Source organism: Orycteropus afer, unplaced genomic scaffold (genome assembly GCF_000298275.1).
Source record: "Orycteropus afer afer isolate SDZICR_OR568_19922 unplaced genomic scaffold, OryAfe1.0 scaffold00249, whole genome shotgun sequence".
NCBI lineage: Eukaryota > Metazoa > Chordata > Mammalia > Tubulidentata > Orycteropodidae > Orycteropus > Orycteropus afer.
This window is the reverse complement of record NW_006921836.1, coordinates 1,530,620-1,543,197: the sequence shown is the minus strand read 5'-3', so window position 1 is coordinate 1,543,197 and position 12,578 is coordinate 1,530,620. Positions and strand designations below refer to the sequence as shown.

Here is a 12,578-nt window from a genome sequence, read left to right as displayed (position 1 = left end):
ATATATATACTTTGCTGGTTTTTGTGTTTCTCTAGAGAACCCAATCCAACACAAGCAGTTTGGAAATTTGGACTTTTGGGACATCTTTAACCTCTGCTTCATAGGGACCGGACTTGTGCTAATAATAATCCTTCTAAAAGAAATTATTTGAGCACAAACACAAGTCACATTGAAGGGATCAGGAATAAGATTATCCTTGACATCTCATAAGCAACATTAAAAGCAAGAAGAAATGGAGCAATGCCTTCAATGTTCTGAAGGAAAATTATTTCCAACTTAGAATGAGAATTGACGTAGACTCCCAGGCCCTTCCATGAACTAACTGCATTTTAACAAGATCCTCAAAGCAAGGTTCTCAGAGAGAAATCAAAATGAGAGAAACTCTCTCTTTGACAGTTTAATTTAAATGGAAATTCAGTCAGATGAACAAGTTAAAACAGAGTGGTCTTAGTCCTAACACTGGTTGTGTGTAACACAACCTCTGGGTGCCTTGTTTTTTTCCATCTTTAAAATGGGAATGATAAGCTTAGTGTAGTGGTAGATGGAAATAGAGGCGGACTAAGCCATTATAAACAAGACTAATAAATCACTCTGATTAGGCATGTTTAAATATGCAAATATGCCTGGCACTGTGAGAGCCAGGATTCCCAACATCTTTCCTGGTGTTTAATACATAGTGAGAATTCAGCCAGTGTTTGTTGAATCCTTCAAATTTCTTTCAGTACTTCCAGTCAAAATGTATGCCTCAAGGCCAAGGTTTGACTTTTTGTTCCTTTATCTCCCACTGGAAAAAATTTATTTCAAAAATAGCCTTTTCTGAAAATATATTTTTGAATTCATATGTTGACTCTAAATTTGGGAAAAAAAAATCACATTTTATTTCTTTTACTAGAAAAAGGAGCTTTGGCGGCACTGTGGTTAAAGCACTGGGCTGCTAACCAAAAGTCGGGCGTTTGAATATAGTAGTTCTAACCCATCAGAAGCCCTTTAGCGACCCCTCCTTGGGTGTCCGAGGCAGTATCACTAGGGAAGTAGATTGCTCAAACTTCCTTCCCAGGAGTGGCTGTTGGGCTTGAACTGCCAGCCTTCTGGTTAGCAGTCAAAATAAATGCCTTTGGCACTGCCACCAGAGCTCCTCTCCTTAAAGATTTAGAGCTTTGGAAAAGCAATGGGCAAGCTATACTGTCCTACGGTGTTGCTATGACTTGGAATAGACTCTATGGCAATGGGTTTTACTAGAAAAAAATAATCTCGATGTTAGAAATAAAAGACAACTTGAAAATAATACCCATTAGAAGTGAATTAGATTAAGACACTTACTGAACTGAATAATTAATAACAGCGCAGGTGACATTTATCCATTTTGTACTTGGATTAACCCACTCCTTTGTACGTAACACTCCCAAAACTGTAAATTTTCTCCATCCCAACATTAAAAACCATGCCAGCTCCCACCTCCACTGGAGAGTGAAGGGGTAGGGATTTCGATATCATAGATAAGCTTAACTACTACTGTAAATCATTAATATTAGACTGTCTATGGTTCCAAATTTACAAGGTTCAACCTCAAACACCCCCTTCGTTACTCGGACCAACGCCTTCTCTAAGCCACGCCCCTATTCCCACAATGCCCGCCTTTCGCGTCCTTCGCGACCACCTTCACAAGGCCCCGCCCCCGCAAGCTTGTCCGTCTTCCACCTCGCCTCCGCCCCGCCTTTAGCCCCGCCCAATCGTAGGGCAAGCCGCCGCAGGCCCCGCCTTCGGCCCGCGGGCCCCACCCACAGCCCACAGCTCCTGCGGGCCGGCTCGGCTTGCGTGCTGGCGAGCGCTGCACGCCGCTTCGCGCTGGTGCCCTTACTCCGGGGCGTGGGCACCGCAGCCGTGTTTGCGCTGGGGCCCCGCAGACAGGTCCCAAAGTCAGGCTTCTGCGGTACGGCAGCCCAGGGCCTGGGTAGGAGCAGCGCCTCCACCCAAGGGAGGTAGGGCCCGAGTGATGGGCTGACGGGGCTGAGGCCCAGGTCGCGGGAGGCATCGCGAGACAGGAGAGAGCGGTAGGCAAGGGCGGGGTCCAGGAGGAGGACGCTCCTCGGGCCGGAGGCAACCCGGCGGGCCTGGGGCGGCTCGATCCGTTTGTTTGTGTTCCGGCGCCGGGGGTGGGGGGCGGAGCTGTGCGGTTCCTGGACCAACGGTTACGTACGCCGACCGGTGCCCAGCGCCCACGTGCGCTATCGCGCCCAAAACTCGCGGAAAACCGCTCTTTCCGGCTCTTCTGTAACAGCAGGGGATCTGTTTGTTCAGTCCGTGCATTTTTATTACTCCTTTTGTGTGCCAGGCAGCAGTCTGGTTTCAAGGTGAGGAGGCCTTGGGCGTCCGAATGCTTCCCCGAATTTGGGGCTTGATGAGGAGGGAGGAGTCGGGAGCGTGTCAGAGCTGGGCGCCGCCCCCTTGGTGCGACAGGTCCGGGGCCCGGAACGATGAGGGGGCTCTGTGGTCCAGCAAGGAGGATGCGTGTGCTCGCAGGTGAAAAGAGCAGAGCCACCTGGACAGATGGCGCCTTCCTTAAGCCATAAAAGGCAGGCGGGTCGGAAGGGAACAGCAAGCCCTAGGCGGACCACCCACCCTGTTTCTTTTGTAGTTAGACGTCGTCCTTGGAGAAGATGGAAGGGGAGAATCGGCCAGTGCCGGGCCCACCGTACGAGGGCCTGTTTGCGGATGGGCACCTGGTCCTCTGGACGCTGTGCTCTGTGCTGCTGCCGGTGTTCATCACCTTCTGGTGTAGCCTCCAGCGATCGCGTCGGCAGCTGCACCGCAGGGACATCTTCCGGAAGAGCAAGCATGGGTGGCAGGACACAGACCTGTTCAGCCAGCCCACCTACTGCTGTGTGTGCGGGCAGCACATTCTGCAGGGCGCCTTCTGCGACTGCTGCGGGCTGCGTGTGGACGAGGGCTGCCTCAAGAAGGCCGACAAGCGCTTCCAGTGCAAGGAAATCATGCTGAAGAACGACAGCAGGGCCTTGGACCCTATGCCCCACCACTGGATCCGGGGCAACGTCCCTCTGTGCAGTTATTGTGTGGTTTGCAAGCAGCAGTGCGGCAGTCAGCCCAAGCTCTGCGATTACAGGTATTGCCTTTGTGGGAACTGCTTGTCCAAGAGTGTGCAGTGGGAATCAGGATTCCATAGAATCCGCATAGAGGCCTGCTTTGATCTCTGCAGATGGCCCAGCAGGCCTCTTCGAGGTCACATGCTAGTAATACTAGCATCCCTGGTATTTCCTGGGCACTGAAGCGGGCAGCTTTTGCTAATACTCATTTGCTGAGATGGTGCCTCTACCCTCAGCCTCAGCCAGCATGCTCTACTGGGTAATAAAACTTGGCTCTTAATTTGCATCCCATAGTCCTCAAATGCTGATGCCTCACAGTTGTATATTTTAGCTTTTGTTGTTACTGATTATCTCCATTTTACATGGAGGATAGAACATATGGAAACAACTTTTCCCTAGAGCTGTAAAACTGATCTATCCTTGATGTTGTACAGTGAAGTGTCAGTCTAAGACAGTACTTTAAACATCTCGTGCTGATACAGGTATTGGTGCTATTGTGAAATATATTTAAAAAGTAACTGCTCCTTTTGCCAACTGTCCTTTTAAGACTTGCAGCATCTGAGACAAGAGTCATGGTATTGGTAATTAGTGATCTTGTTTGAACCAAGAATCTTTTAATGGCTTTTATGTACACATAGGGCAACATGTGTGTTATAAAATGCTGTCTGAAAATAGGCAGAGTTATCCTTTGTTCATGTCAGAGACTGGTAAAAGGGGTCCTGCTTTGTAGATGATTTTAGCTTCTTTTACTGATGAGAAAATTAAAACCTCATAAGTCTACTCAGTGGTAAAATTGAACTGGCTTCCAGAATTTGTTACCCTCAGGACAGTGCTACATATACTGTAGTTCCCACCCTCATGCACTATTACATCAGCAGCTGTTTTTAAAATCTTAATTTAAATTAATTATACCTTATCAGATTTAAGAATAAATTTTCAAAACAATGGATTTTCAACAACTGCAGAGTTTTGCAGTCATTTTTATTTTGCATTCTTAAAACGTAAACTTTGTCCTTTTGGCCTCGGTGAAAGGTAGGTAATGTCTTTCAGTTTCCTGACTTAATGTAGGTAAGCTTAAGTCACTTGTGAGTTGGAAGTAGTTGGAAAGAACATATGAGTGGCACACTGTTGTATTTCCTTCCTTTCTTTGTGTCTGTGCAGAATTAAATTCAAATGATTTTCTTAAATATCCTAACTTTATTTCAAATACAAATAGCCATAGTGCTTCTGATTCTCCACACAAATGTCTTTCTGAAGATGCAGCTCAGCCATTTGCTGCTCTGCCTTAACTTTGCTGTTGCTCCCTATCACTCGCACTGGTGGTCTTACCAGGTAGACTTCAGGTGCTTACCATAGCGTGCCAGGTCCTACACACCTCTGGACGCTGCCTGCCCACCAAGTCTTACCTGTCTCCACTTGTGTTAAACTTCATGTGCCAGGGACACCAGGCTGCTTCCTAAAAACATAAGGCTTTTTCTTAACTGCCCTTTATCTCAAGGCTTAGCTGTCTGTCTCAAGCCCCTTCTGGCTTTCAGTCACTCTGAAGGACTCCTCTCATGTCCTTTCCTCCTGAAACCCTTGCCTTATCTTGTACTCACCCTCTTCCCCCGGTTGTTTTTCATGATCCTGTAACATACCAGTAGCATCAGCATTGCTTAGAAATTTACAAGGAATGCAGACTCTGGAATTGCCAGGTTTAACAAATGAAAACAGGACACTCATTTAAATTAGAATTTCACATAAGCAGCAGATCACTTTTTAGGGTAAGTATATCCCGTGAAGTTTTGGAGACATACCAAAAAATCACTTGTTTTTCAGCTAAAATTCAGTTTTAGTTGGTCATGCTCTATTTTACCTGGCAACCCTAGCCATATTCTGGACACACGGCATCAGTAATATAAATATAAAATACTTCTGTGTCCTGACAGGCCCCATAGTGGTTCTAAAGTTGAAGAACCACTGCTTTCTATATCTGTTTCTATAACTTTCTTGCCTTTTTAAAACATGAGCCTCTCTGTCCTCAATTTTGTGTCCTCCCCAGTAGGCACAGTGAGTGTTTGTGATGATAGATGTCCTTTTCCTCTTTACTGAGCAGTCTGTTCCCAGCGTACTGCACCTCCACCCACCCCTCACGGTAGGAATGTCTCTGCAATTTAGGAATTGTTTAGGAGAAGAGAGTGCAGTGTCCTGAAGTTGTACATGTTCTGTAATGTTCTGAGCGGATTTATTTTAGCCAATAATGTTATGCAGGATTACAGTCCGCTGTGACCTTCTGTAGGAGTGAGATGTCTTGGAAGAACAAAATAAATAACTATTTAGAACTTTTGAAACACAGACCAGGCTGTCCCTTTGGAGTTTATCCAGCCCTTCCTTGGCTGTATTGTTCTCAGGGGAGTCAGAGGTTTTAGTGAATTATGAAGTGTTAAGGAGCTCTGGTGGCACTATTGTTAAAGCATTTGGCTGCCAACCAAAAGGTTGGTTCAAACCCACCAGCCACTCCTCAGGAGAAAGTTGAAACAGTCTGTTTCCATAAAGATTTATAGCCTTGGAAACCCTATGGGTCAGTTCTACCCTGTCCTATAAGGTCACTATGAGTCAGAATCCATTCAATGGCAGTGGGTTTATGAAGAGTGTTTAGTCAACAAGTTAGCATTTCAAGGGGCAGTAATAACAGATAGTGATTTTAAAGTCTACGCCAGTAGCCGGTGATTCATTCCAACTTATGGCCACCCCATGTGTTACAGAGTAGAACTGCTCCATAGGCTATAAGCTTTGCAGAGGCAGATTGCCAGGCCTTTCTCCTGCAGCACCACTGAGTAGATTCAGACCACCCACATTTTAGGTTAGTTGAGTCCAGACCATTTCTGCCACCCAGGGATAGCTGCAGTTTACTTGGAAATGCAGAAAAATAAGATGGGTTGATGGATGAGTAGATGGATGGAACGTGATAAAGCAATTACACAAAAAAATGCAACCACTGCCATGGAGTCGGATCCGACTCATAGGGACCCCTCCTTGGGTTTCCAAGGCGGTATCACTACGGAAGTAGATTGCCCGATCTTCCTTCTGAGGAGTGGCTGGTGGGTTTGAACCGCTAACCTTCTGGTTAGCAGTCAGATGCCTTAGGCACTATGCCACCAGAGCTCCTAAAGCAATTACAGTAAGATGTTAATGCTAGATTGTGGTGTGGTGGACATGTCAGTGTGCACTGTGCACAAGAAGAAAGCAAGGGAGATATCCTTGTTTTTAGGAGAGACTTGCTGAAGTACTGAAGGGTGAAAGGTCATAATATATACAATTTACTTTCAAATCATAGAGCAAAATAGTTTATATGAAGAAAAAGCAGATGTGGGAGAAAAATTAAGAATCAGAGTGAAGGGTTGGTTTAAGAGGTGTTCATTCAACTGTTTTTCTTTTGTTTTACTTATCTTTAGGTTTGAAATTTTTCAAAATAAGGTGAGAAAAAGAGAAGGGAAAATAATAAGATCATAAGAAATTACCCAATTACATGGTTGCTGAAACTAAAATGTCAAGACATTATTTTTATTTTCTTCATCAGGTTTGAAATCTAGATCTTATTAAATACTAGCTACAAAATAGGCAAAGAGGACAGGTCTCAATTTTGAATACAATACTTCTAAGGAAAAGTATAACCAAAAAAACCCAAACTCACTGCTGTCAAGGCAGTTCTGACTCATAGTGATGACCTTTCCTTGGGTTTCCAAGGTGGTATCTCTACGGAAGTAGATTGCCCAGTCTTCCTTCCAAGGAGTGGCTGGTGGCTTTAAACCACCAGCCTTCTGGTTAGCAGTCAAATGCCTTAGGCACTATGCCACCAAAGGAAAAATATAGTAGTAGATAATTGTGAGCGTTTTGTCTTTATCTTCACAGAGCAAAGTCTGATGATAGCTATCACCTTGGTTAACAATCATCTCCTGAAATTTATAAGGATTTAAGGAACGATAAATAAGATGTCAGAAATCAGTGGGAATAGAAAACATTCTGTTTGCTCTTTGGTGGGGGAGGGGTTAAATTGTCATCATACAATGTACACCAAAATAATTGCAGATGGATTAGTGCAGGCATTCTGAACTTGGTGGATCCGAGACAGATGAGCTTCTGGAGAAGCCTGACACTTTTATAAAATCTCAGAGATCTATAACCCCAGAAGGTGAAGAAACACTGAATTAAAGATGTAGGTATGAACAGCTGAATTGTGGGGGTGAGAGGATTACTGTAGGCGAGTAGTTCTCCAATTTGGAAATGGTAAAGGATTTTAGAGCATTTAAAGTAAACCATAAAGTGAAATATAGATCTGACTATCAAAACTAGACTTAAGTACATTAAAAAGTAAACTGAAAAATATTTGCAATACATATGGCAGTAGAGAGGTTGATATGCTAGATACATAAAGAGAGCATGCAGTTATTAAAACTTGAAGATGGATATAGGACATAAGTGAATTCACAAAGAAAGTGGAAAAAATACTCAACCTCACTTGGTGATCACCTAGTGAGCAAAGACCCCTAAAATAAAACATCTTTCGTGCCTATCTGATTATCAAGGGAAAGTGTAAATACTGTTGTTGTTACGTGCCATCAAGTCAGACCTGACTCCTAGTGACCTCTCCTTGGGTTTGCAAGGCAGTGTCATTATGGAAGGAGATTGCCCGACCTTCCTTCCGAGGAGTGGCTGGTGGGTTTGAACTACCAGAGTTCTGGTTAGCAGTCAAGTGCCTTAAGCACTACGCTAACAGAGCTCCCAATGTAAATACTAGGGAGCAGTATTAACACCTGCTAATGTAAATACTAGGGAGCAGTATTAGCAGGTGTTGGGTGTCATCGACACCACACAGCTGCTCTGCTTTGCTTCTGTTAACAAGCAGATTAACCAAGCAGACCGAGAACATGAGGAAAATGCATATCCTTAGACTCAGTAACTTCTAAGATTCCAGAGAAGTCATCTCATTTCCACTTAAGGTTGTTCATCACATTGCTTACACTTAAAAAACTAAAGAAACAATCTAAATGTTTTTTAAATTATATATTAAAAAAAAAAAGATAAAGGTATAGACACATGAAAATATACCTCCTTTATAAACCTTTTTTTTTTAATATTTAATGGTAAAGGGAAATAGTCATGGCACCATGCGGAGAGAACAGCAATGTCCAGATAATGTAGATATCATTTTCCAATCTTTGGAAAGCAATAGATACAGACACTAAAATACTTGAGTATAAGCCTATCATCAAGGTAAGAGGATCCCTGAGTGATTTTCTTTTATGTCTGTCCGTATTTTCTAAAATCTTAAGTATCAGCTGGTATTACCTTATTTAAATACCATTTTTAAAATGTGTACAAGCAATTCATGAATATATTCTGACTTTTAGAAACTCAAGTGCAAAAGAATATAGAGTACAAAACGAACATCCCTCCCCATCCCTCAGGCCCACTTTTCTTCCAGAGGAAGCCAGTTAATAGTGGGTATCTTTTCAGATTGTTTTCAATAATAATAGACTATCATAAAGTGAACAGTAGACCCAGACGATAGTTTAGCATAACTAGTAAAATGCCATGAGCATTACGCTCTTTTAAGAACTATCTACACGGGATCCATCTGACAACAGCAACTCGGAAGATCAGATAGCAACTTAGGGGCCAGTGGGTTTATGTTAAGGAGGGAAAAACAGCTCAGAAAAGCAGGATGAGAAGGTTGCACAACTGGGAGAAGGTGATGAGTGTCCCTGAATTACGCATGTGGAAACTGTTGCATTGGTGTATGTTTTTGCTGTGTATATTCTTGACAACAGAATAAAATTTTCTCAAGATAAGTGAATGGTAGAGCAATAGATGATAGTACTAGAGCTCATATCAATCAGTTACAGTTTATAAAGCTTAGTTAGAATGCAAGACTCTACAGTTTCTTCCACAGTTTTCTCTTTAACAGGTTCTGCAGATGACTCTTCTTTCAGCAGTAAATAGGACTCCTGTGTAAACAGCAATAGCTCCTTCACAAATCTGAATGTCCAGCAGGAGAAAACAGCCTTCAAATGGAAAGCCCGTGGAGTGGACCTTGGGTGGAAGGATGTTTATCCACACCACCACCCCCTTTGTTACCTCCTTTAATTATAACCATTATTTTCTGTTAGCCTGCTTTTGTCTGTACAGTCAGATCGACCTGATCCCTGAGTGAATTAAATACTTAGCAGATTAATAATAGAAGCCAGAGGCCTATCCCCTCTGGTTTCATATACGTGTCTAAACATGAAGGCACATGCTGAATGTGATGCTTCTCTGGCTGTGTTTCAAATAAGAATATATAAACTATTTTTTTATTAACTGCTAACAGAAATTGGCTATTTTCTTTATACGTTTGACTAAAGTGTTGTTCGTGGATGTTGTAAATTCAAAGATCTTCAAACTGGACCCTGAGGAACTCTTCAGGGGTGCTGGCTAGCAGGGCATTTGAACAGCAAGGACTTAGGCTTCACAAACCTATTCCAGCCAAAACGCACATAAGTAATTCATAAAACCGTTGTTGTCGACCAGTTTTTGTAATGTGGGTTATAACCTTTGATATTTACCATACTATAAGTTAAAACTGAGCAACCCTTAAAATATTTAGTCATTTTTAAATAACAATATAAATCTATCGTGTAATGTATTTTTAGAAAAATAAAATTTGGTGAGAAACAAGACATTGTTTTACGTTTTTGCACATCTCTTTGGCCCAGTAGGAATTATCATAATCTGCTTCTGCGTTCAGTCTGCTGCAACATCATGTAGCTTCTGGAAAATTTCACTGTATACTTTGAAGAGAATGAGGGTGAAATAGCATCTTAATATTATCATAAAAATCCTTTTGAACTCAAGAACCCCTTGAAATGATCTTGGGGACCTCCAGGAGTTCCTGGACCACAGTTTAAGAACCACTGTTAGCTTAAACTGCCAAGTATGTTCAATCCTTGTTGTTCCATTTTTACTGTGCAGATACTTATCTTTTTATATGCTAGATGTTATGCTTAGTAGTAATAAAATTATTTTAAAAAAATGGGGTTTGCAGTCAGTAACATTATGGATTGAAATTTAATAACCATCTTTGATTCTTCCTTCCCTCAGGTGCATTTGGTGTCAGAAAACAGTACATGATGAATGCATGAAAAACAGCTTAAAGAACGAAAAGTGTAATTTTGGAGAATTCAGAAACATCATCATTCCACCAAGTTATTTAACCTCCATCAATCAGATGCGCAAAGACAAAAAAACAGATTATGAGATGGTAATTAGAATCTTTTTCTTATATAATCATTTTCTAAAAAGTTACTTAAGCCAATATGTGAGAAAAGTGGGTGTGTGTTTGTGTGTGTGTATAAGTGAATGACGGAGAAGAGAGTCAAGGCCGGGAATGAAGTAAACTGAGATAAAAAGTCAAGATCAAGGAGGAAAATACAACATAATGATGTAAGCCATAAAGCCCTACCCACCTCATAGAGTTGCGTCACAAATTTTGGCTGTTGAATTCTTTTGTGTCTAAAGGGAAAATGGAAATGTTAGGTTAGTGGTTTCCAAATCACTGCCTGCATATGAATCATTTGGGAGCTCTTTAAAAACACAGATCCCTGAGCTCCCCTCCATCCTCATTTTTATTTGCTAGGTCTAGGGTAGAGCTCAGGGAGGTCTGGTGGTACAGGGGTTAGGGCATTTGGCTGCTAACCAGAAGGTTGGTGGTTCAAACCCACCATCTGCTTCACAGAAGAAAGATGAGGCATTCTGCTTCTGTAAAGATTTACAGCCCTGGAAACGCAATGGGGGTTGCTAGGACTTGGAATCGGCTCAATGGCAGTGAGTGAGGGTAGGTCCCAGAAAGACATTGTTTAGGGTGAGACTCAGGTGTTCGTGATGAGCAGCCAGGTGAGGGAACATCTGATCGTGGTTATTGACAGTGAAAAGAAAACAGGTTTTCCTCACATACTGTCTTATAAGAAGTTGCTCATTTAGAATTTTACATAGGATAACCAGAGATCAATTTACATCACACATTAGACCTGCCTGCAAATAATGTTAAACATGAAAATCTGTCAAGAGTTTGCAATATGTATGCATGTATGTATGCATGCTTTATATAGCATTTAAGGAATTATCATAAAAATTTACAGGTTTATTTACTACTTAGATATGCCAAAGTAGTTGAACTATTTTATTTTAAAATTAAGATTACATCTTTGTGATCTTTGCCATTATCCCTGCAAAGAAACAAGGCATTTAAAATTAAGTTAACATTACATTTCATGTGGTTGTGATACATAATTTTTAAATGTACAGCTCCTTCAGTATCTGAATTCAGTCTGAAGTTACAGTGGGTGGAAATCATTGAGTAGAAACCTTGAAATAATTTCATTAATGTTTATATTCACAAGGAGAAAGGAAAGAGGAAAGAAGTAGGTTCTAGGAAACAGTAATTTCATTTGACTTCTGGGCTATACAATCTGGATTCTTGGATACTGCATTAAAAACAAAAAATTGCAAACGAAAGCATGCTAAAGTACCCATTACTGTTGAGTCAATTCCAACTCCTAGTGAAGTTATGGCCCTAGGGGATGGCCTCGGGGCCTCAGGCAGTCAGCTGGCAGTTCAAACCTACCAGCCGCTATGCCAGGCGTCTCTTTTAAGGAACTCTGGTAGCTTAGTGCCTAAGGCACTTGACTGCTAACCAGAAGGTGACGATTCAAACCCACCAGCCATTCCTCGGAAGGGAGATGGGGCAGTCTACTTCCGTAGTGATACTGCCTCAGACACCCAAGGAGGGGTGACTCGATGGCACATAACAACAACAGCAACAGTGAAGTTATAGGACAACGTAGAACTGCCCCATAGGGTTTTCAAGGCTGTAATCTTTACAGAAGCAGACTGCACATCTTTTTCCCAGAGAATAGCTGGTGAGCCTGGGTTGTTGGGAGCATTTAGGATCCTGTCAAACTGCACCACCAGGGCTTCTTACATATTACAGTGGACAGGCATCTGAGGTAGGTAACTAATCAACATCCATTCTATGAACAGTTGAAAGAACTTGAAATGTGTAGCCTGGAGACAGAAATGATAGAAGATAACAGTGCTTCAGATGGTTGGGTACAGCAAATAATATGGAAGAAAATATGAAATTATTTTTAGTTAGTAGCTAAACAATGAATGAAAGTTATTGAATGACACATTTTCAACCCAATTTAAGGAGAAGCTTTCCACTGGTTTGATTTAGCCGCCCTGTTAGTGAGTTCCTTCTTATGTGAGTATTTGAGCATACACTGGTGACCTTTTTAAATAATGTAAATGAGGGACTTCCGGTAAGATGGAGGAATAGGCAGACAAGCAGCACAGACCCTCTCCAACAAAGAAAAGAAAAACCAATTGACAGAGATACAGAAGATAATCCTGGAGCCCTGAGCTTTGAAAAGAACTATACAGAAGTGGATTAGGCACCAA

General features: G+C 42.1%; 1 protein-coding gene across 1 annotated transcript in view; it reads left to right on the top strand.

Annotated features, from left to right (window-relative positions):
* Positions 1–2,657: 2,657 nt before the first annotated feature.
* DGKE (diacylglycerol kinase epsilon) overlaps positions 2,658–12,578 on the top strand; it is a 33,210-nt gene continuing 23,289 nt past the window's right edge. Inside the window, exons 1-2 of the mRNA XM_007949660.1 lie at positions 2,658–3,121; positions 10,221–10,380. Coding sequence (XP_007947851.1) covers positions 2,658–3,121; positions 10,221–10,380 — 624 coding nt within the window. The remainder of the gene's footprint in view (positions 3,122–10,220; positions 10,381–12,578) is intronic.